Source organism: Neoarius graeffei, chromosome 10, assembly GCF_027579695.1.
Source record: "Neoarius graeffei isolate fNeoGra1 chromosome 10, fNeoGra1.pri, whole genome shotgun sequence".
NCBI lineage: Eukaryota > Metazoa > Chordata > Actinopteri > Siluriformes > Ariidae > Neoarius > Neoarius graeffei.
This window is the reverse complement of record NC_083578.1, coordinates 56,747,574-56,773,159: the sequence shown is the minus strand read 5'-3', so window position 1 is coordinate 56,773,159 and position 25,586 is coordinate 56,747,574. Positions and strand designations below refer to the sequence as shown.

General features: G+C 39.5%; 1 protein-coding gene across 5 annotated transcripts; it reads left to right on the top strand.

The window, feature by feature from the left end:
• Positions 1 to 25,586, top strand: ercc6l2 (excision repair cross-complementation group 6-like 2). Of its 5 annotated transcripts, none has more exons than XM_060931916.1 (18): positions 1 to 116; positions 485 to 822; positions 925 to 1,041; positions 1,692 to 1,885; positions 5,435 to 5,596; positions 5,695 to 5,902; positions 7,651 to 7,908; positions 10,234 to 10,353; positions 10,851 to 10,922; positions 11,134 to 11,279; positions 12,750 to 12,845; positions 13,285 to 13,384; positions 13,625 to 13,777; positions 15,828 to 15,899; positions 19,574 to 20,336; positions 20,488 to 20,642; positions 21,719 to 21,891; positions 23,975 to 25,586. In XM_060931916.1, exons 2-18 carry the CDS (start codon positions 595 to 597, stop codon positions 24,831 to 24,833), a joined length of 3,876 nt encoding a protein of 1,291 aa, XP_060787899.1. In that variant the 5' UTR covers positions 1 to 116; positions 485 to 594; the 3' UTR covers positions 24,834 to 25,586. The 5 variants fall into 5 exon arrangements, 3 of the variants coding, with proteins under 3 accessions (XP_060787899.1, XP_060787900.1, XP_060787897.1); XM_060931917.1 differs by having other exon boundaries at positions 1 to 182; positions 19,577 to 20,336; XM_060931914.1 differs by having other exon boundaries at positions 1 to 182.

Below are 25,586 nucleotides of genomic sequence, written 5' to 3'. Positions count from 1 at the left end.
CACAAACAAACTGCAGGTTCCTGTCTTCGGTGCCCCTTATAATGATCTTTCATGTTAAATGCTAACCAGAAAACTGGATTCTGTTCTTCAAAACGCATTGGACCGATGCTTAAACGGTGAATATGAGGAGCGATATATCCTCTCGACCTGCATCGTATTTAATGTTCTAGCAGGAAGCTGCTGTAAGTTATTGAACATTAGCGAGCTAGCTTGTTCCCAAGTGTTAGTGCTAGATGCTATCCAGCTAAAACTGACAAGAGTTACTAAACGTTATGCTGTACATTTAATACTTGTTAACTGAATTCTAGCTTTACATAATTGAATAAACATGTCTGTCTCAAATCATGTGCTTGCTACGTCAGTGCGGTTTGATGCCTCGGTAACACCTAGCTATCTGACCAGAAGTTGTGTCACTTGCATTCTTATCTAGCTAACTAGCAAATCTTATATTAAGAGCTGTTTCTTTCTCTTGTATGTAAAATAGCTTGCACTGTATTCACCTCTGTATGAAGAAGAATCCACCTCTGTGTTTCCTTGTCTACTCTTGTGAAACCGGAAGATATTGGATTAATCCCTGTACCCCGAAAGCACAGAATGTTTAAGGTCCCATTTGAAGATGAGAAACCCGCCTTCCATACGAACCAGAATTCTCCTGGTCCCTCAGAACCATTTGTTTTGTCAGGAACTATTCAAGTGCCATACACTATTAACAGGTACCTACGAGACTACCAGCGAGAGGGAGTTAAATTTATCTATGACAGCTATTTGAAGTCCAGAGGTTGCATCCTGGGCGATGACATGGGCCTAGGAAAGACTATTCAGGTAGGCTTATACATATGTTTATTTATATCCACAGAGTTTGTGGATGAAAGGCAACCAGGAATGAATGTTGCCTGTATGATTGTAGCTCTTTTTGTTTGACAGGTTATCAGCTGCCTGGCTGCCATTTTGCAGAAAACAGGGACATGGCAGGATGTTGAAAATAACAGGCCAGAGTTTTTGCAGTCTCAGATGCCATCCAAACTATCCAAAGTTAAGAAGGTACTGTGATATAACTTCTTGTCATTAGGCATGCTGTAATTATCATATATGTAATTGCAACCAGTGCCGTGTCTTATTGTAATAACACGCGTCCACAGTTAAGTTTTTAACATTAAACATATAAATTAGTTAAAATTCTGTTTGCCTGTTAAGCTGTAAAAGCTTCAAAGGGGAGACCTCAGAAAATACATTATATTCATGAATAATAAACTGGATAATAAACAATGTAGGACAAATTATGTAAATAAATTATGTATTATTCTGTAATGATTCACTAAATGTCACCTGCAGTACAATTTAGTGATGGTGACTTTTAAGCTCTGAATTATTGTGTTCTAAGGAAAAACGTTATTACAAACCTTTTTTTTTTTTTAAGAGAAACTGAGAACTGTGATCATGTAATGGTTTGGCTATACTGTATCATGATCTGATATTAATTGAGAGTAAATTGTGTATGTACTGATATATTTATTTGAAATCTGTGATTGTGGACTCTAAAGCTCTGTTACAATCACCTCAGACACTCATGATCATGTCAAATAATTAATAGACCATTTTTTTTATAGCTGTGACAGGCCTCCTTATCATTTAATAATTTGTTCCATTGTCTCACTGTAAATCTGATAATTCTTTTTTAACTTAATGAATAGGTTTTCCTTATTGTGGCTCCCTTGTCTGTGCTCTACAACTGGAAAGACGAGTTGGACACATGGGGCCATTTCAAAACAGTGGTTGTCCACGGTGGGAGGAAGGAGGAGGAACTGGCCCGTGCAAACAGAGGAAGATATGAGATTGTCCTCACAACGTTTGAGACACTAAGACTCTGTGTAGATGAGTTCAACAGGTACACTATTACAGAGATCAGATTTATTTTTATTTGCTTCCAGAATGGTCACAAAGATTATATAGTACCAATCAAAAGTTTGGACACACTGACTCATTCATAGTAGTGCTATATCTTATTTTAAAAACTGGTCTGACCTGGTTTTTTGATAAAGTTGTGAATCGTACAACACTGCTCTATACAAAATACACTGCCTGGCCAAAAAAAAGTTGCCATTTGGATTTAAATAAGCAAATACTTAAAGGTGCTGACTAAAATTTTCAATTTTTTAAAAATTGTGCATGGCATTTTCCTATGTCTCACAAGAACAATATCATGCAGACGAGATGTGATCATTTTGATGTGCTGAGGGTCGCTTTTCTCCCTTTTGGGACCATTTTCCTACCTCTTGAAGTAAACAGTATGGCCCTACAGAAACAGCCGAATGTGAGGAGCTTTAACTAATTAACATAAATATGGAACTGTATCACATCAAGATGGCAACGCGTAGAAATCATCGTGACTGTGCATTGACCTCAGACAGTTTTGAGTCACAGGTCTGTAATTTGTGGTTGACATTCGTGAATAGATCTGTGAAACAAAAGACGAAGAGATCTTTTCTCTGTTACTGCTTTTGTGTTATTGTTTCTTTCTCTGTAAGATCAAAACATTTTGTGTATAACTCCATACTTGCTACTGTGGAGTCGAGGCCATGCATTCTAAGGCTAAGATAGCTAAACGCTAGCTAGATTGATTTAGTTATCTGTCCAGAAAAATGACATGCCATCTAACCTTGCGCTATCTTGTAGTTACACTCACTCGGCAGGCTTTCCTTTTCTTTTCTTCTAGCTTTTAGCTGGGAGGAGAGTGGAGTTCACCATATTTGCCCATGCCGACTTGTTTTGGTTAAAAGTAGGTCAAACACCCCACGATGGTCACGTGATATTGTTGCACACTTGCTTTGGCAATCTCCGGAATCGTAAAATGCGGGACGCTTTTTATCTTGGTAAAACGTTTACATGCAGGATACACAGTGTGTACAGCAGTGAAACATCTCGAAACTTCAACAACAATAGAAATAGAACATTTTGCCCAGAATTAAACTTTGCAATTAGAACCTTTTAAGAGCCTTTGATTGAATAATTACTACAGTGATGATTATGTACCACGTCAGAAGACGTATCCCATGGTTCCACAGTAAAAGATGTTACCGTGTTTCAGAAGGGTAAAATTATTGGCCTGCATCAAGCAAAGAAAACAACTAAGGAGATTCCTGAAGTGACTGGAATTGGGTTAAGAACGGTCCAACACATTATTAAAGCTTGGAAGGAGAGTGAGTGGTGAGCTGTCAACTTCATGGAAGAAATGTGGTCGGAAAAAATCTTGACTGACCGTGATCGGAGAGCACTTAAACACTTGAAGTCAAATTGTAAAAAAATTGACATTAAAACTCATGGCTATGTTCAATAGTGAAAAAAGGATTATTTCCACACAGACAATGCAATGAGAACTCACAGGTTGGGACTAAATAGCTGTGTGGCCATAAGAAAACCATTTATTACTGAGGCTAGTCAGAAGAAAAGGTTTTAATTTGCTAGGGAGCATAAAGATTGGACTCTGGAGTGATGGAAAAATGGCATGTGGTTTGATGAGTCCAGATTTACAGTGTTGCTTGAAAGTTTGTGAACCCTTTAGAATTTTCTATATTTCTGCATAAATATGAGCTAAAACATCAGATTTTTACTCAAGTCCTAAAAGTAGATAAAGAGAACCCGGTTAAACATATGAGACAAAAAAATTGTTTTACTGTATATTTATTTATTGAGGGAAAAAGATCCAATATTACATATCTGTGAGTGATAGAAAAAGTATGTGAACCTTTGCTTTGAGTATCTGGTGTGACCCTTTGTGCAGCAATAACTGCAACTAAAGATTTCTGGTAATTGTGGATCAGTCCTGCACACCGGCTTGGAGGAACTTTAGCCCATTCCTCTGTACAGAACAGCTTCAACTCTGGCATGTTGATGGGTTTCCTTACATGAACTGCTCACACAACATTTCTATTGGATTAAGGTCAGGACTTTGACTTGATCATTCCAAAACTTTAAAAAAAACAAAAAAACTGTTCTTTGGTAGAACGACTTGTGTGCTTTGGGTTGTTGTTTTGCATGTGCCACTTTCTCTTGAGATTCAGTTCACTGACAGATGTACTGATATTTTCCTTTAAAATTCACTTGTATAATTCAGAATTCATTGTTCATTCAATGATGGCAAGCCATCCTGGCCCAGATGCAGTGAAGCAGACCTAAACCATGATACTTCCACTGCCATGTTTCACAGTTGGGATAAAGTTCTTATTCTCCAAACATAACACTTCTCGTTTAAACCAAAAAAATCTGTTTTGATCTCATCTGTTCACATAATTTTTCCAGTAGCCTTCTGGCTTATGCAGGTGATCTTCAGCAAAGTGGAGATGGGCAGCAATAATGGTTTAGGTCCATCCATCATCCATAACCGCTTATCCTGTGCGGAGTCACGGGCAAGCTGCAGCCTATCCCAGCTGACTGTGGACGAGAGGCAGGGTACACCCTGGATAAGTACACCAGATCGTCGCAGGGCTGACAAATAGAGACAAACAATAATTCACATTCACACTTGCGGTCAATTTAGAGCCACCAATTAACCTAACCTGCATGTCTTTGGACTTTGGGGGAAACCAGAGCACCCGGAGGAAACCCACGCAGACACAGGGAGAACATGTAAACTCCACACAGAAAGGCCCCCGTCGGCTACTGGGCTCGAACCCAGAACCTTCTTGCTATCAGGCGACAGTGCTAACCACTACACCACCATGCCTCCCCTATGGTTTAGTTTATATTTATAAAATAGAAATACAGAAAATTCTAAAGGGTTCACAAACTTTCAAGTACTAATGCTCCCTGTTCCAGAGCAATGGGAGCGCCAATGTACGAAGGGAAGCACATGAAGCGATGCAGCCATCATTCATAGTGGCCAGTGTCCAAGCCTCTGGAAGCAGTGTTATGGTCTGAGGTTGCTTCAGTTGGCCAGGTTGAGGCTCAGCAACATTATGGGGCAATAAAATTAAGTCAGCAGGCTACCCTGAATGACCAGGTTATCTCATCAATTGATTTTTTTTTTCTTCCCTGATAGCACAGACATACCAGGATTCACTGATCTCAAATTGTGAAAGAGTGGTTCAGGGAGCATGAGGAATCGTTTTCACACATGAATTGGCCACCAAAGTGTCCCCATTGAAAGTCTTTGGGATGTGCTGGTTCAACTCTCCCATCACCTATACAAGCTCTTGGCAAAAAATTAATGCAACTCTGGATGGAAATAAATGTTGTTATTTTGCACAAGGTTGTTGAAACAATGCCACAGTGAATGCGCACTGTAATCAGAGCTAAAGGCAGTCCAATGAAATATCATTGTGTGACTTTTTTTTGGCCAGGCAGTGTATGTTAGCTGTTTGAGCTTTCTGCAGAAGAGATTATTGATTTCATATCCACTGATATTTCATCTGCATTTTGATTTCTAATCTCACCACAGTCTTGACTGGGCTGCTGTCATTGTGGATGAAGTTCACAAGCTAAAGAATTTCAAATCTCAGATCACTCAAGCAATGAAAGAGCTGAAATGCAAAGTGCGTGTGGGACTGACTGGTACAATCCTGCAGAACAACCTGGAGGAACTCTGGTGTGTCATGGATTGGTGAGTCATGGGTAGAACATCTCTTTTTGACCATTATTTACCTACTGTTTAGTTTTAAAATGTGTTCACATGTTTATTGCTTTGTTTTGTGGTTTCAGGGCCAACCCTGGATGCCTCGGGTCACTGGGTAGTTTTAAGAACAGGTTCTCAGAACCTATTGAACAGGGACAGAAACACAGTGCAACCAAGAGGGCACTGGCTGAGGGCCGCAAGGCCGCCCAGGCCCTGGCTAAAATTCTGTGCCGCTGGTTTCTCAGGAGAACCAAAGCACTCATTAGTGACCAGTTACCAAAGAAAGATGACAGGGTGAGTCTGTCAGTCCAGCTGAGATTTCTCGCATATTTTCAGATGTCTGTTCCCTTTGAAAACATGCAAAGACAACAACTAAAGCTTAAGCTTGATTTAACTTTAGTGTGCGCTCAAAAACTCAAAAGGCCTTCATGTATGTACATGCTAATCTGTAGTGCTTTTATGTATATAAAATGCTAGTGCATTTATTTCCATTATGTTGGAATTTTTTTATTTATTTATTTTTTATTTTTTTATGGATGACACCATATACCCTTATGGTAAAACCCCTGTTGGATTTGTAAATATTGTTTCAAATGCATGAGGTATTATTATGCATTTTGTTGTGAAATGGCTAAAATATATTTGCTGTCATAAAGAAAGTTCTGTATATGTTATACCTGGGCAAAAGCAGTTCATATGTAATTAATATGTAATTCAAGCAGTTCATAATCATTCATATAAATAATTATTGAATTGTATCTAAAACATATAACATCTTAATGTACAAAATGTGATATCTCCCAAATAGAACTGGGTCATATGACAATATAATAACATTGTGGTAAATTACACTCACTGGCCACTTTAATAGAAACACCTGTACAACTGCACATGCATGCAATTATTTGTCAATCATATAGCATAGCTCAATGCATAAAACCATGCAGATAAAGATCAAAAGTTTCACTGAATGACTTGTTGATGATCAAGGTCAGAGGAGAATGGCCAGACTGGTTTGAGGTGACGGTATGGTAACTACACTAACCATTCTTTATAGCCGTGGTGAGTGGAACAATGCATTGAGCCTTGAGGTGGATAGCTTACAACGGCAGACCAGGAATCTGAAGTTGCATGGGCATAGGTTCATTAAAACTGGACAGTTTAAGATTGGAAAAAAAACACCACCAGGTAATTTTTCAATCTTCAACTGTCTGCTCAAACCAGCCCTTCTAGCATCAACAATCATGTCATGGACAAAGTCACAGTTTTTCTCCATTCCTCATGTTTGATGTGATTTTAATTTAATTTATTTAGCTTTGCCATAGTGAGAAACATGCATTATGGCTGGGAAACAACTACAGCTTGTGCCAGTTACAGTGGTCCCATTGTACCTAATCTGCATGTTTTTGAACTGTGGGGGAAACCCACACAGACACAGGGAGAACATGCAGACTCCACACAGAAAGGCCCCTGGCCGTGAGGTTCAAACCCGGAAATTTCTTACTGTGAGGTGATAGTGATAACCACGACACCACTTGCCGCCCTGAACGTTAACTAAAGCTCTTGATATGTATCTGTATGATGTTATTTATTGCCCTGCTGCCCCATGATTGGCTCATTGGATGATTGCATAAATGTACAGGTGTTCCTATTAAAGTGGCTGGGGAGTCTATATCACAGTGCAATTTTCAGAGATATTGCTGGTATTGTCATATTACTTAACATGTAAAATGATTTTAATAACAATTACAAACTTTTAAGTTAATTTGTTAAATTTAAAATTTTCTCCTTTTCACTATTAAATACTTTATTTTTGAAGACATTTAATTTATAAAACTTTATACTCAGTTTTATAAAATGTAACATTGCTGTATTGCTGGCAGTTTGGTGACAAACCTGTATATCTGTCAATTTGCTAGCAATTCTGTATATCATGATACATATTGTTTATTGTAAAAATATTGTCTATTATCGAGATGATCTAATATTTTCATATCCCTCACCTCTACTATCAACGTCTTCACTTTTTTGTGCTTGCGTAGGTGGTGTACTGTTCCATGACGGATTTCCAGCAGGCAGTATACCGTGCTGTACTGGACACAGATGATGTGAAGTTGCTGTTGCAGAGCTCCGAGAAGTGTCCATGCAGCAGCAGACGCTCCAGGAAAAAGTGCTGCTACAAGCTCAATTCAGACGGTGTTCCTGTCAGACGCATGTACTTCACTTATCTGGCTATCCTGAGGAAGGTTGCCAATCATGTAGCCCTGCTGCAGTGTAAAGAAGGAACCAGTAAACAACAGGCATGTGTTTGTGTGTGCTGGAGAAGTGCTGATGCCATATTCTACCAAAACCTATTTGTTATACCTCCGGTACTAAGTGGTGGAGGCTTTATATTTTTGGGCTGTCCATGAGAAAGATTGGGTTGTAGGATTTAAACGAAATTATCGTTGTAACCAGCAAATGAATCAATCACATTCTGGAATCGATCCAAACAGAGTCAAAGTTACAGCACGGTCAAAATATCTACAGTAGTTTACCCTCAATAACTTTCTTCCTGTTTGAAGTACAGTACTGTGCAAAAGTTTTAGGCATTTTATATTTTTCATACAAACTTTGTTATAGATTTCTGTTTTATGACTTCTACATTATCGAGTCAGTACAAAACATTTTAGTGTTCCAAATGTTCATTTTCCAGCACAAAATTAAATGTTACAGAAAAAAAATTTTTGTAGTTGAGCAGCATATTACATAAGAGACCACTTTGCAGATTAAAAAAGAAAACATAACGAAGGCTACTGGGTTTTGCTGAAAAATTAAGAAGCAAGTGTGACCATCAAAGTGTCCAGAAGAACTGTGGCTGGTTCTGCAAGATGCTCAGTGAAACCTACAGCTCATTTCCTTATAAAACTGCACTAATTGTACCTGAGACTACTTTTTCTCTCGCTCTTTTTTTTTTTTTTAAAGCAAAGAGTCGTCTCACACCAAATATCGACTTACTTTCATTTATTATGGCTTACTGCTGTTTATAGTATTTTTATGCCTCCGCCACCTTAAGGTGCAGGAGGCATTATGTTTTCGGGTTGTCCGTCTGTCCATCCGTGCATGCATTCGTCCCGAAACCTTGTGAACGCAATATCTCAAAGGCTAATGAAAGGAATTTCACCAAACTTTCACCATTTGTGCGCTTTGGGACAAACATGAACTGATTAGATTTTGAGGTTAAAAGGTCACAGGTCAAGATTACTGTGAGGTCAAATGTCCATTCCCAAGCTTTGTGAACACCTTATCTCAAAGACTAATGAAAGTAATTTCACCAAACTTTCACCATTTGTGCACTTTGTGACAAAGATGAAATGATTAGATTTTGAGATCAAAAGGTCTAAGATCAAGGCCACTGTGAGGTCAAATGTCTGTCCGAAAACCTTGTGAACACTATACCTCCAGGGCAAATCAAAGGAATTTCACCAAACTTTCACCATTTGTGCACTTTGGGACAAACATGAACTGATTAGATTTTGAGGTTAAAAGGTCACAGGTCAAGATTACTGTGAGGTCAAACGTCCATCCCCAAATCACAACTTAATAAGGCGTGTAGTCTACCAGGCGGGAGTTCTATCTAGTTTTTAATGTTGAAACATTTAATTTCATTACTTTTAAGCCATTTTTGTCTACAGCATTTCTTTACATGTGCCTAAGACTTTTGCAAACTGCTGTATATTTTAAGGATATTTGAAGCTCTATGAAGTTGGTGATATGTTGCATTGCAAAAAAATATCTTAGCAAGTGAAAATATCTTGAAAATAGTTGAAACGATCTAGCATTTCCTATTAGAAGAATACAAGGCACCAATTCTGAGGTTATTAAACCTAGTTCTAGATTGCAACCAACTTATTCTAAGATGTCTTATCAAGTATAAACATCTGTCCATGCAGCAAGATAATTTCAGTAGTATTAAGTAATTTTCTCTTCAAATTCAGTTTTCAATTTTTTGCAGTGTGGTGATGGAAGCATCAAGTTCTACTTGTTTTCTAATTATTTTAACCCCACAAATGACATTTTTGTGGTGCAAAAATAGAATATCAAAACCAAAGCAGAAGCGATCTCTAGAAATCAGCAGCAAAATAAAATCAGTATATTAACATTTGAACAGAGCTATATAAATGTATAAAATTAAAAATGAAGTTATACAAGATCAAAATTATGCTGTTGTGCTCCTCAGAAAATGACCGACCTTCAGGAAATAGCTTTGAGTACGAGTCTGCTGAGTCATGGAGTCACATGAGATCTTATTAGCCTTAAAAGCATTAAAATCAAACCATTACCTGCATTGTATTCAATCTGTTATCTTCCAAGACTGAAATGGTATCATCATGTTATCCCTTTGCATTTTCAGAATGAAAATCTAGGTTGTTAGTGAAATGAATCACTTTTGCATGCAAGGCCTCTTTCCTTTATTATTATTATTATTATTATTATTATTATTATTATTGCTGCACAATGCACAATACTATTGTTATTTGTTATTATTATTTTGATTGCAGTCCTGATTATGAAACCATTCTGAAATAATCACCATGGGTTTTTCTCTGAGATTATTCTCTTATAATCTCCATCCTCTTTATCAGGAGAAATATGTCACTGCTATCTGTGAACAAGTCTTCAAGAAGTTTCCAGACTTCACAGAAAAATGCAAGCAAGCTGCATTTGAGGCCATGTCAAACCCCATCTACAGTGGAAAAATGAAGGTTAGGCATGTATATTTTGCTTATTATTTAATATGCCAGAGTTGTGCATGTTTTATAACCCTCACCAACCCATCCACTAAACCACAGAACTGTAAATCTGAGTTCTCATGCACTCCAGATTTTGTTCTGGTGTTAAGGGTGGGAATAATCCAGCCTTTGGCCCGGTGTGGCTTTGCCTCGCTTGCTATGGACACACTTCTTTGGGAAATAACAAGGGCGGTATTTAGTCGTTCTTAAAGTCTATCCAAAGAGTCTTCTTCCCCCATGTGCAGAGCCTTACTGGTGCTGTTATTGGCAGATGCCGCGTTTCTGGTGCTTTCAGTACAGTAAATACTTTGCACATTTTCCCATGTCAGATACCAAATGAAGAATATCAATAGAGCCAGTGTTTAATGTGACTCGCTTCATCCACCTTTTTCTTACTGCTTAACTGAGAAAGCTATTTAATTTGTCATTCTTGTTTGAAGCCACATTTAGGGTCATCTTTTGTGTTACAGATCTTGCAAAGGCTGCTTGGTCACTTCAACACAAGGAAAGACAAAGTTCTCCTTTTTTCACTTTCTACAAAGGTGAAGTGTTTATAATGTGTTTTATTAATGCATTCTTTTGTGTCTGTTTTATTTTGGAGGGCTGGTACTTTAGACTGTTTTGCTGAAGTTTTTGTAAAAAATGAAGCAACGATATAGGCAGTTACTGATTTAGTCATATCAAACCTGTGGCAGTTAAACACACTTTAGATTTTTCTTTGCTGATATGGAGAATAATCTGAATATTTCCTAGCTCCTGGATGTTTTGGAGAGCTATTGCATGGCTGAGGGTCTGGAGTACCGTAGGCTGGATGGAAACACCAAGTCGAAAGATCGCATCCACATTGTCAAGGAATTCAACCGTGCCTGTGATATTAACTTGTGCCTTGTGTCTACCATGTGAGTGCTGCTACTGCATGATAAGATCTATAATTTCACATTTTATTTGATTTTCTGCATGTGGTAATTGAGTATTTGTATTGTTTATTTTAGTATTTTGGTGTTAGGTTTTGATCAAGTGAAAGCATTCTGTTCTTTATTCATCACTCTGAGTCTGCTGACTTCAGTGCCATGGTCAGTGTCACGGTGAATAGAGACTATCCAGATTTTTCCAGAATTAAAGCTACTACTTTGTCTCTTGGCATAAAAAAACCTCATCTCATTATCTCTAGCCGCTTTATCCTGTTCTACAGGGTCGCAGGCAAGCTGGAGCCTATCCCAGCTGACTACGGGCGAAAGGTGGGGTACACCCTGGACAAGTCGCCAGGTCATTACAGGGCTGACACATAGACACAGACAACCATTCACACTCTCATTCACACCTACGGTCAATTTAGAGTCACCAGTTAACCTAACCTGCATGTCTTTGGACTATGGGGGAAACCAGAGCACCTGGAGGAAACCCACGGGGAGAACATGCAAACTCCGCACAGAAAGGCCCTCACTGGCAATGGGGCTCGAACCTGGACCTTCTTGCTGTGAAGCGACAGCGCTAACCACTACACCACCGTGCCGCCCCATAAAAAAAAATAATGATCATAAAGTTTCTTTTAATTTTCTGGCCTTTTCTCTCAAACTCACATGTGGCAAAATTATTAATACCCCTAAAATAGTTAAACTGAAAGACAATTTTGAATAAATTGTATTTTTAATTGCTCTCAGTATCAGCTCTGTTGCTGCCTTTGCCCCAGTTGAAATGGTCAGGAAGCTGAACGCTGATCACAGTTTCAAAATTGCAAGGTTTAATTGATTCCTGGTGTAGACAAGTTTCAAAATTAGTTCTTAGACTAAATCGCCATAACAATAACATAAGCTGTTCTTGAGAGCATAGGACAAAAGGCATCATCAGAACTTCACCAGGAGTCACTGGAAATAAAATTGGAATCATTTTTTACGGTCAGATGAGACCAAAATCAAACTTCTTGGCAATGCGCGTCATTGGCATCTTTGGTGAAAAATCTGGAGTGGATACTTGGAAATCCACATATCCAGTGTGAGTTCTGGTGGATCATTGATACTTTGGAGCTGTTATGTAGCTGCTTCTCTGGGCGTGTTTGAAAAATGAATGACATAATGAATTCTGCTAAATGCCTATATATATATATATATTCATGCATTATATACATATTCATACATTCATTTAGCAAAATATATTCTGCTAAATGCTAGGATATTTCAGTCCTAAACTTGATCGCCAAGGCCAAAGATCCATCTACAAAGGGAAAAAAACAGAAAAATTACACTATTTAAGAAAATGTTTTATGTTTGAAAAAAAGAATGTAATGCCACATATGTTTAAGTATAAAATATGTGACGATATCATTACACATGATATTGAATGTAATTGTAATTGAATTAATTTTCCTCAAGGGCTGGTGGTCTTGGACTCAATTTTATTGGGGCTAATGTTGTTATCCTGTTTGATCCAACATGGAATCCAACAAATGACCTTCAGGCTATCGACAGGTGAGGCAGCACATCTACAGGAGAGGGTTTTTTTTTTCCCCTTCCTTTCTTCAAAAATGTAAAATCTGTAAGGAATCCTGTGTGTTCCTCTGTATCCTGATATCATCCAAGTAGGCTCTCTCTGTTACAAGCATTGGCACTCTTCAGGCCTGAGATGCAGCTATGCAGTGTGCTCTCTATGGCTGTGAGTCCTTTATAATGCAGCTCCCAAACCATCACTTCCTCACTGCCGTATAACAAACCATCCAGCTGGCATTTTTAGTCTTCTCCTGCAAAATAAATTGAATCACTTGGCAATCCTGCTGGCCAGTGTTGGCAGACTTCATATTATAACTGGGATCTGATTCAGCTAAACTGGGAGTAAACAGTTCTGATCATAATATTTGTGTCATGCATTGTTCTGTTTAAGTACTTCACGCTTTTATTGTTCAATTTGCAGAGCATATCGCATTGGACAGTGTAAGGATGTGAAAGTTTTTCGGCTCATCTCTCTGGGCACAGTAGAGGAGATCATCTATTTGCGCCAGGTTTACAAACAGGTACATCACTCGTAAAAAATGGAGAAGTGCTGAGGTCCTAACCAGTTTCTACTAACCAATCAAAGTCATTTTCACTCACTTTTACATTCTCAGAAGTCCTTTGTTTGAAACCTTCTTGTACATGTACTAATATTTGATATGATGCAACATGTTAAACTGTAATGAATGAATACCAATTTAAATACCAGTGTAAAATGAGTTGGACCTGATTGGCATTCCTTGTTTCACTGGGTGATATAGCAATTGCAGTCCTCAGTGATTGGAAATGAAAATGCAAGACGCTACTTTGAGGCAGTGCAAGGTGTTGATGGCCAAACAGGAGAGTTATTTGGGATCAGAAACCTCTTCCGTCTCCAGACTGATGGAACTTGTCTTACACGCCACATCCTGGAAGTTAGTGCACTGAATCTCTTCATCTGTTACAACGTGATGTTATTGTCTTGGGCAAGAAATTCACAGCTAAGTCCATCAGTCACTTGTCTGTTCAGCTGTCCTAGTTATATTGAAATGTCTAGTAGTCAGTCAACACAACTGGACTTGTAGTGTGATCTTGACTATATCTCACTCAGCTGTGGGCGTAAAAGTGAAAAGTGCCTGGGACAAGTATGATGATTTTAAAAAAAAAAACCTTGAGAATCGGGCCAATTTGTACCAAAAATCTATCTGAAGGGCTTTTTCTCATCTGCATCAAGCACAATTCCATTTAAACCACTATTTAAATCTATACGGCCTTTCGATTTCATAAAATCAGTGAAATTTAGTTCCCTCTGAAATTTGGTCTTTGTGATATATTTATTTCTGCAATATCTCAGTAAAAAAAAACCCAGACCATTCTGTGGTCCGGAACTTATAAAATTTGAGGGGATTCCCTCGCAAATAATGTGTATGAAATTGCTCACTTTGTGCGGTCAAGCAGACAGATCAAGTCCAGTGTGCGCATGCGCAGGTTTACCCGCTGCTTCTTCTTTATCTTCTTCTTTAGGGTTTTATGGCAGCTGGCATACAGTGTTGCATTACTGCCATCTACAGGTTTACCCTTATCGTGCACTGACAGTTACATCATTCTGTCGCTAAACGAACAGCTGATCACACCGAGGCACTCACTGACTGCCGATATTTACTAGTTTGGTCCTGTGTTTCCTTTCCTTCACAACATAACCTCTTTTCTTCTCGCTTTTCGTTACTGTAGTCTGTCTTTCATGTTTCTTTCATGTCCTCCATTTTCCTCTCCTGTTTCAAATTTGTATCCCATAATGCCTTGTGTGAATGGGGGAAGCCCACACCTCGTGATGCATGACGTAGTATCTTGAATTGGATCACAGTGAAGCAAGAAAAAATAGCGGAGAATTTAGGGTCACGTGTCCCTAAATTCATTAATTGTTCTCTTAAAAAAAACATTGTTAAACTATTAAAATTGGAAGTCTGTGATTCAAATTCAGTAGCTTTCGGTCCACTAAACAAGAATGTAATGCCACATTACATGTTTTTTTTTAAATAATTGGGTGTCAAGATAATTGGGTGTCAAGGAAAATTCTTTTTATGACATAAATTTGAAAAATCTGAAAGGCAGTGCACCTTTAAACATTTCCAGTAATCGTGGAATCATGGATGCTTTCGGAAAGTCTTTTGAAAACGTATATGGTGTACATAACTGGTATTGTCTTCACTTGAAGTTGGTTAGAATAAAAACAGGAAATAAAGAGCACTATCATGCACGCTGATTAAATTGTCCACCTACACATATGCTTTCACATATTCCACAATATCTTAATAGTGGTTTTGTAACACTGGTGAATAATAGTAGCACGGGCACCCAGGACAAGCAGATGAGATCGAGTGTCTGAGTAATTTTTATTTTTATTCTTAGTTGCCCAACAGACACACAGGTTTAAAAAAAAAAAAACTAAACAAGAAAAAGGGGAAAAAAAAACAACTCCTTGTTGATGGTCACAAAATAATGTTTCATTTGGTTTGTATGTAATGATGAATAAGACAGAGAAAATTATTTAATTTATTGAGAAAATAATACCATGAGTAGGGCTAAACTGAGATATATAATTTTTTTTTTTTAGAAAGCGTCTGGCTCAGTATCTAGTGCAGGCTAAAAATGTGGACCTTCAATTTTTCAATTCAATTTCATATAAGGTCAAAATGACTGCACAATATACTGGAGTTTCTAGAATGTGCTGACATTTTTTAATTTGGCAGACACTTTGATGCAAAATGATAAGCAAACTATAGCTGCTGTTTAAGTTTTACTTATAATGTTTTTTAATTAAACCTTGTGGTGTGTATAACCTGCTTATGTATGGTATGTCTACTAGATTGCAGCTTGAACTTTTCACAGCTGTATACTGAAGAAGTCAGATGTTTGATGTCCTCAATGAGCCATGACTATAAATTCTTTCTCACTGAGTTGATGGAAAATGCATGTATGTCACAGAGGGAGGGCCATGTTGAGGCGGGGATCATGACAGCCAGCACACAGGCAACAGATGAGAGGGTGCAAGAGCTGGTGAGTAGCCGCCCTTCCCTAGAGCCGTCACGGGAATGCTCCTATTCTCCATCTATCTCTCCTCTCCTCTTTCTGAGACATCTCCCCATCCATTCATTCCCACGGTAAAGATGGGTACGAAGGCCAACACATGGCTGTAATTAACCCCCTCCCCAGCCCACGGGTGAAGACCACACGGAAGCATGTGTTATCTTTCGTGAGTTTATTTACTCAGCAGCACTTATCTAACTGTCTTTTCTTGAGAAGCTTCTCACATGTAGGTCCCATTAGAAGCTAAAAACAAAAAATTCTCAGTTTAAAACTTGACGTTAACTGATCATAAACAAAGTGTTGGTGGGCAAGTCATGTCATAAAGAAGTGACTTTTGTTTTTAAACAGGGTGGTTATAGAGCTGGGGTTGACAAATCAGTAGCTCAGGCTCCTAAGACAAGCTGGTTTTGTGTCCAGTTTATTTATTTATTTATTAAAGGACATGGATTTTTTTCTGGGTATAATTATGTATAAAGGACATAAGAAATGCCATCTAAATCACTGCAGGGCGTCAAAAATGTGAAAATCATCACATTATTCAACTTTTTTATACATCAGCGTAAAACAATGATTCGTTAATTAGTTAGGTGGTCACGTGACCCTGACGTCACAAAAACTTTCCAAGGAGCCAGCGCTTGGGAATCTAATGTAAACAGGTTACCGAAATGGACACCATCGACAGTGACATTCCCGATGTTTCACAGAGATGTGACGTTAGACCCTATCAATTCGAACCGATAGCTGGAAATTCACATGAACATAGATCTTGTCTTTACTCTGACGGGTCAGATGATTCTGAGAGTGAGAGTTCATTCAATCCCCATGAAACTGAAAGCGGTCGGCTCGATAACACTTCCTGGTAAGTTAAAAACAATTCTGCTCAAAGGCTAATGATCTGTTGAAAGAAGTATTATTTTTGTATCATACATTGAAAGTTCATCATAGATCTAGCTAAAGTCCGTTGCAAGCTAGGTTTTTTTTGCTGATATTTTTCGAGATTGATTGAGATACAATGCTTCCAGAGTCCGAGATGAAAACATTCAAAATGGCGAAACGAGTCAGAATTATGATAATCAATAATTGATACACCCAAAATTATAATACTAATCCTTACCTCGGCTTTCAGTCGCTTAGTGAATGCACCTCAGCATTTTTCCGCCTAAGGCCCATGGTAAAACCACACTTCCAGGAGGGGCTGCCGTCTGCCTCCCAAGCCGGCCGAGAGCGCTCCTCGTCGGGCACGGCCAGGCAGGCGAATGCCCTGGTCCGTCCGCCCTGTCTAAAAAATAATGGTACAACTCCGAGTGAAGGTATCAATGCGCTGTCGAAGCGCACAGAAGGTGTAGTACGCCTGTCATTATAGTGCGGACTTTCCATAGCATAGAAAATTGCTACGTTTCAATTTGTGTAACTGAACTTGTTTCATATCACTGGTCATATAAACCTATGTAAACAGGAAAAACGCGGAAGAGTTTGGTCGCATCTAACTACAGCCCCAAAAAATACCGTTGGCCATACTGAGCCTAGCTACATTGCTAACAGGAGTGACAGCGCGTCTGACTGACTGGGAGGTCGCACAAAGCTCGGAGAGGTACGGAGCAGCTCGTCTCAATTCAGATAAGAGCATATTTCATTATGGAAATACGGTGGACTGTTCCTATTTAAATGTCCATTAATGTTACAGGATTTCTTGACTGTCTCTACAGTTGTAGGAATGTTAGGCCCTGTATATTATGGCGCTATCACTGCCTCCATGAACCCGGCTATACGGCCTCTTAAATTTGGCTTGGCAATTAATATCGCTCAGTACCTGAGTATTTAATGTTGAAAGAATCCTCAGTGAAATGGTCCGAACACAGTTTGTGGGAAACAGTAGGTGCAAAGTTTTTTCTACGGCAGTAGTGAGCCCACACTTTCCTCAGCTTCGGGTCCTTGGGGAATGCAAAAAAACTTACTCCAGGGCATTTCTCATTGGAATTATTGCAACCATAAGCAGCACAATACACCATGATGTTCAATGTACATTAAAGACTATAAAAACAAATTTCTTGTCATTCACTTCTCCATTCATCTACCCGCTTGTGCTGTGCCCGAAAGTTTTTGTGACGTATGATCACGTGACAGCGGCTCTTCCGGTTGTAAAATATGCATATCGGAGCTCGAGCAGAAATGCCATATAATCATCACGAATATAACGATTTTGCTGAATTTAATAGATGATTTTGTATTTGTTGATGCAATTAATTCATATTTTTAATGGAAAGAAACTGATATAGCGTGCATTTATGTTTCATGTCCCATGTCCTTTAAGCCCAGTTTCCAAATGCATTTAACAACCAGAGAAGGAAAATAAATCTTACTTCCTATTGGCTTTGCAAAACAAAAGTTTTGATTTGGTATGTACACTCACTGGTCACTTTATTAGGTACACCCATACACCTGCTGTTTTATGCAGTTATCTCATGAGCCAATCCCTTGGCAGCAGCACAATGCATAAAATCATGCAGATACAAATCAAGAGATTCAGTTAATGGTCACTTCAGACATCAGAATGGGAAAAATTGGGATCTCTGTGACTTTCACTGTGGCATGGGTATTGGTGCCAGATGGACTGGTTTGAGTATTTTAAAAACCTCCTGGGGTTTTCGCACACAACATTTTCTGGAGTTTACACAGAATGGTGTGAAAAACAAAAAACACTGAGTGAGCAACAGTTCTGTGGCTGGAAACGTCTTGGCGAGATTGTTTCGAGCTGCCAGGAAGGATATAGCAACTCTTTACAACTGTGGTGAGCAGAAAAGCATCTTCTGCAACAGCTGAAGACCACATTGGGTTCCACTCCTCCCAGCCAAGAACAGAAATCTTAGAATCAAAAACAGGTTCCTATTAAAGTGGCCAGTGAGTGTATGTTTAAATGTAATCCACTTCACAGTGGTATGAAACAACTTGATGCTATGAATATACCATGTGTTAATCACTATGAAGCCCACCATCTGCTGCGCTACACTATCTGACTGACAATAGAATGACATTTACTTAGTGGATTAATTAGCATGCATGTATGACGGACAATCTTTTCCGAATCAGAAACGCACGGCTATGTAGGGAAAACAAAGCCAAGCAAATTAAAGTACAGTGCAAAGCTTGTCGACTCTTCTGCTAGTACAGCATGTCACCACCTAGTTAAACTTAGAAAAAGGAAGAACTTAGACATTTTGAGCCAGGGTCAAAAATATTTGTACATATGAAGACTAAACTCTTTCAACTACTTGGTGATTTTTATTTATTTAATTTTTTTGTCTAAGTGCTACAGCAAACTTTATTAGGAGAGACTTCTAGGAGTGGCTACACAATCGTCCTCTCCACAGGAACTCATATACTCAGTCATTTCCTTAGTCTGTATTAATTCACTTCACTGGCCAGCTTTAGCTTAGTCAGTTAGGTTTCTGGGAAATGAAAACATGAAGCTAGCCAGCACATTGGAGCTTTTAATTGCCTGGTAGGCTAGCTACTGAATTTATCCTTACCCACCCTCTGCAAAGTCATTTTCATGTGTAGTTTCCATGATAGTTGATGTTGCTATTGCATAAATTTGCAGTGTTATTAAAAACTTTGTTATAATCTGTGTTACCCATGTGCCACAGCAGGAACCAGTGTTTGTATCAGCAGATACCTCTGCACAACAGGAAAATGAACCAGCAGCAGCATATGGTACCCGTGCCTGGCTCCCTAATGCAGACGTCCTGGACTTTAGCAGCGCTAGTGAGGATGAGGATCCATGCAGCTCCAGACCAAAAGCCACATACCCAAATGCAAGAGAGGAGTTTGGACCCAGCACCAGCTCTGCTGCAAATATGGATCTATCTGCTCTGCTGATGAAGCATATGACTAGTGGGATCCAAAGGAGCTCAGAGAGCAGTGAGGACAGCCAGTCTGATACAGACTCAAAGGACTTGAACCTAGAGGTGGCCAAGATAGCGAAGGGAAAAACAGAATGTTTCCTATCTAGTGACTCAGATGAAGAAAAGACTGAAGCTCCAGCCATAAGCCCTCATGGATCTCCAGTAAAAATGGCCTGTGACCATCTTTTCATAGAAGACATTCTTCACCACCACAATACTAAAGCACAACAGAGAGATAGAGACAGTTCTAATAGGGAACAGAGGATGGATTGGGCAGAATTGGCAGTACAGAGACGGAGATGTACTGAGGAGGTTGAGAGTTGTGACTCCTCAGAAGATGAAGCTCCAGTGAGAAGGGTGACCTTTAAGAAAAGTCTTCGACACCCCTTGAGTGCACAGAATTCAGCTCAAAAATCGGTTCAGTTTACAGGTTTAAAATGTCCAACCATGCATTCCAGAAAGCCACAAATCATAGAGGGCACCGGCACCATAGACACATTATTAGGTATATTTTCAATAAAGCACATCGTGAATTGTAGTGACTGAATTTGAAGTAATTTCAAAATGGCTGTACAGTAGACTGGTGTGTCTAGAACATGCTGTGATTTTGCAAAACAAGAAGCCTTTTATTTTCGTTCTTTGTTTTGTACTTGCAGGTGGGCTTCAGGAAGTGAGTTACACACACTCCAATCAGAAAGTGGTCGGGTCAAGCAGGGCAGAGAACCACCTAAGTCGTGCTGCAGTACAGGATGTGTTTGAACTGAACAAGCATTCACAGCTCCCAGCAAACTACCTCCATGACGTATCTCAAGTATTTACAGTTACAACAATGAAATGTTATGTTAGACAGTACATATTTGGGTTTATGTAGTATTTCACTCGTTGAATTTTCAGAATATGGATTCATCACCAGCTCATAGTTCATTTTCTTGATTGAAACATAGCTATATTTAAGCAATATATTGCACAAGCAAGAGTGTGGTTACACTGTGGCATTGGTTAAATATAGCTGGATTTTCAGTCAAGAAAATGAAATCATTTGAGCCCTGAACTGCTGATAAATCCATACTTTGAAAATTAAATCATTGGCTTCTCTTCTTCCTATGAGCTTTCATATTTTAAACTTAGTTATATTCCTGGAAATATCATTTGCTATGTCCACTTACAATGTCTCTAACATCGTCATCAAGATTTAAAATTAGGAAGTCTCATCTCATTATCTCTAGCCGCTTTATCCTGTTCTACAGGGTCGCAGGCAAGCTGGAGCCTATCCCAGCTGACTATGGGCGAAAGGCGGGGTACACCCTGGACAAGTCTCCAGGTCATCACAGGGCTGACACATAGACACAGACAACCATTCACACTCACATTCACACCTACGGTCAATTTAGAGTTACCAATTAGCCTAACCTGCATGTCTTTGGACTGTGGGGGAAACCGGAGCACCTGGAGGAAACCCACGCAGACACGGGGAGAACATGCAAACTCCGCACAGAAAGACCCTCGCTGGCCACAGGGCTCGAACCCGGACCTTCTTGCTGTGAGGTGACAGCGCTAACCACTACACCACCGTGCCGCCCAAATTAGGAAGTGTGATTTTTTTTTTTTTTTGTGGGAAAAAAACAGACAAGCAGAGTGATACACATAATGAAATGTCCTAGTTATAGAAGATATATGCACTCTTGGAATGCCACTCGACCAATAAAATGAGTAGACCGGAACTAACTGTTGTATAACAGCATTTTGAGCACAGGATATTTCTGGGGTCATCAGTATGGTTATGCAATTCCTTCATACAGTTTATATTCCCAGATTAACGCAATAGCACAGATGGTTATGTATTGTGATTTTTTTTTTTTTGTATGTGTGTGTGTGTTTTTGTTGTAGACCCAATCTGGAATCCCCCAGTTATCTAAGCCCATAAACGGTAGAGAGGAAGATATGCCAGAAGGTCATGATAAGACTTGTCTGAAACCTCAGGTCACCCACACCATAGAAACTTTCCTCCATACCAAAAGTGCAGCCATTAGTGTTGGCGAGACTCCAGTTGCTGTCCGCAGGTAAGGCTGAGCTACCTTTTTTGTTCCTTTTGTATTCACTCATTTATATATAAAATTTTCCCATTTGCTGTTTTACTTTTGTCACACTGTGACAAAAAACTTCATAAAAGTATACAGTAGGGGGAATGCAGTGACATTTTGCCCTTTCCAACAGATAAAAGTAGGATGTTTTATAATCTGTTATATAATTAATGGTGTACTATATAAATAGGTTACACAATAAGACAATAAAACAGTTTTTAGAACTCAAAAGATTCCAGTTTTGCACCTCAGAAGGTTTTTAAAAGCAGGCTTCTCTATAGCAGTTAATGGTGTTGGTTAGGCTGAAAAAACACCAGAAGCAGTGAGAGGAAAGTCCTTATAGCATGGGGCTGTGTGCCAGTTCTGGCCACAGCTATGGCGTTCTGCGCCCTCACATAGCCTCTGTGGGAGGGGTAAGACCACCCCAGAGCCCTTTCACCCACCCCTTTCCCATGCAGAGCCAAAGCACATTGAGCTATGAGCAAAACTCCTCTTTGAAAGCCTTAGATTTAACCACTAGTCCAAGGACACACCCACCCAACTCCAAAACCATATAGTGTTTGCCTCTGTAATAAGGGAAAATGTGTTTATTTATACAGATTTTCCCCTCAATTTAGTCTCCTAATGATTTAATTCAAAGCTTTTTTTTTTAATCTTCCAATGGTTGCAGATTCTCATAAGAAGCCATGCCACCGACAGCTTTTTAAAACTGTATATACGTGTTTCTAAATGCTTCTTTCTTTTGAAAATTGATTTGAAATATACATCCATCCATCCATTATCCGTAACCACTTATCCTGTGCAGGGTCGCGGGCAAGCTGGAGCCTATCCCAGCTGACTATGGGTGAGAGGCAGGGTACACCCTGGACAAGTCATCAGATCATCACAGGGCTGAAACATAGGCTACGTTTACATTAGACCGTATCTATCTCGTTTTCTTCGCGGATGCACTGTCCGTTTACATTAAACCGCCTGGAAACGCAGGGAAACGGGAATCCGCCAGCGTCCACGTATTCAATCCAGATCTTGTCAGCTCCGGTGCTGTGTAAACATTCAGAATGCGCGGATACGCTGTGCTGAGTTCTAGCTGGCGTCTCATTGGACAACGTCACTGTGACATCCACCTTCCTGATTCGCTGCCGTTGGTCATGTGATGCGACTGCTGAAAAACGGCGCGGACTTCCGCCTTGTATCACCTTTCATTAAAGAGTATAAAAGTATGAAAATACTGCAAATACTGCCCATTGTGTAGTTATGATTGTCTTTAGGCTTGCCATCCTTCCACTTGCAAGTAGTAAGTGATATGCGCTGGGATCACACACACAGCGGCTCAGTCCCGAATCGTGGCTTGTGCACTTCACTCGTGCGCTGTGTGAGCTGCGCAAGGCTGGAGTGCGCACCCTCCAGAGGGCACTCGCTGTTCAGGGCGGAGTGATTTGGAGCGCAGGATGCCTGTGGAGCCGAGAGTATCCGTGTATTGGCGTTGCTGTGTGCACACTAATCGTTTTAAAAACGTTAATCTGATGACCCGCTGATACGGTCTAATGTAAACATGGGCATAGAGACAAACAACCATTCACACTCTCATTCATACCTACAGCCAATTTAGAGCCACCAATTAGCCTAACTTGCATGTCTTTGAACTGCGGGGGAAACCGGAGCACCCAGAGGAAACTCACGCAGACACCACACAGAAAGGCCCTCATTGGCCACTGGGTTCGAACCCAGAACCTTCTTGCTGTGAGGTGACAGTGCTAACCACTACACCACCTTGCCACCCTTGAAATATACAGTGAAGAGTAATAGATTTCGCAAGGGAGGTTGATAAAACGTCTGCAATGCAATGTAGTATTTTGAATATCACTTCAAATTAGTTTTTAATGCTGAATGTAACTTTCCTAAAACAGCACCTCAAATATTTACAATTTTAAATAGTATTAAACAAATTACCCCCCCCCCCCCCCCCCAAAAAAAAAATAAAAAAGAAATTTAGAATTATATGTAGTATGTCACACAGTATCTCTGGTATGCCCTTTCCTAATTTTTATTTTTACACACACAGGCAACAGCTGGAAGAAATGGCAAAGTTCTTCAGAGTGAAGTCTGTGCAAGAGTTTGCAGAAGAGCTTGTGAAGAGCAGCTCAGCACAGCGACTGAGCAAGCTATGCGAGTTCTATAGCCACAGAAACCCTGAGCTTACTGACATTATCCAAAACACCTTCCCTAAACCTGTCCCTGAGCTGAAACCGAGTATTTCACCTGTCACTGCTGCATGCAGTATGTCTGGACAAAAGCCTTCCTCAAAAAGAACCCTCTTAAACTCAGTTCACATACCTCACCATGAAGCAGAAACAGGAAATTCACAAAAGAAGAGAAGAACGAAGGTACAAAGTGGTAAAGATCTCCATCATCACTGTGTTGGTCAGACTGAGCTTAAAAATAACTCCTTGTCTTTGCCAGACTCAGGACGAAATCCAAGAGAGAAATCTTTTAGAAATTCTACAAACATTTATCCCCACTCCCAAAAAAACACTAATACATGCAATTCTTCCACTACGGAATTGTCACTTTTCTCTAGAGATGACCAAGCAGACAAAAACTCAAACACAACCCTTATAAGTGACCTCATAGGTGACACCTCCATTCTAGATGACCTCTTCAAGCAAAAGAGAAGTGCAGACCGGCCAAAGCCAGCAAAAACACCCATCCCTTCACTCACTGAGAGGACAAAGAACAGGGGTAAAGACTTCTGGGACATTTTGAATGAGGGGAACGAGGAGAGCATCAATAAACTAACAGATCTTTCTCAGGTAGAGAAGCTGTGCAGGACTGTTAATGTGTATACAAAGTCCAAAAGTGAAAGCCAACTTGAAAGCTCTCAACTCTGGAAGAAGAATGAGAAATTCCTTTGGAAAAGATAGAAGCTAGAAGTGTTTTAGTGAAATTACAAACAATGGTTTACAGAATATTTTCATTTTTGCACTGTAAAATTTTATTTAATTGCATTTGGTTTTATTTGATTTAATTATTTTAGAACTGTTACTAGTGTTTTAACTGATGTCTTAACATTTTACCTGGTTTTCTAAATCATTGCTGTTAATATGTGAGAATACACTACAGCCCATTTGAATGGTCTGAAAGACTTGTTTCTGTCTCTCTTCTCATTCTGGATTTATATTACAAGCCTCTGTAATTGTTATATTGCTATTCAAACACAAGTGTGATCAAAACATGCACCCTATGTGATCCCCAAGTCTCAAAGAAAGGTTTTTTTTGTGTGTAGTTGGTTTAACTCTCTGCTTATTGTTTTACTTTTTTAAGCACTGTTTAGCTTTTGATGCTTTTCTCTTGGCACATAATAGCCTTTTTAACGTATCCGCATATAACCTTCACTTTAGTAGAAGATGCCCACAAAGTCATGGTAGCGTGAATAGTGTATTAAGTGTCAAAGCAGTAATGTGTTTGTCGTACCGTAGATGGATTCTCATCTATACATGCACAGACCCCCATTTGAACAGCCTAAATAATGATCATTAATAACTGATGACTAATATGTGAATCAAACCTCCCTCCATAACACCACACACCCCACCACAGCCAATGTAAAAAGCTTATTAAAAATGGCAGGCAGCCATGTGGATCTTTCAGTGTGGCTCTGGTCCAGCCTGACTGAA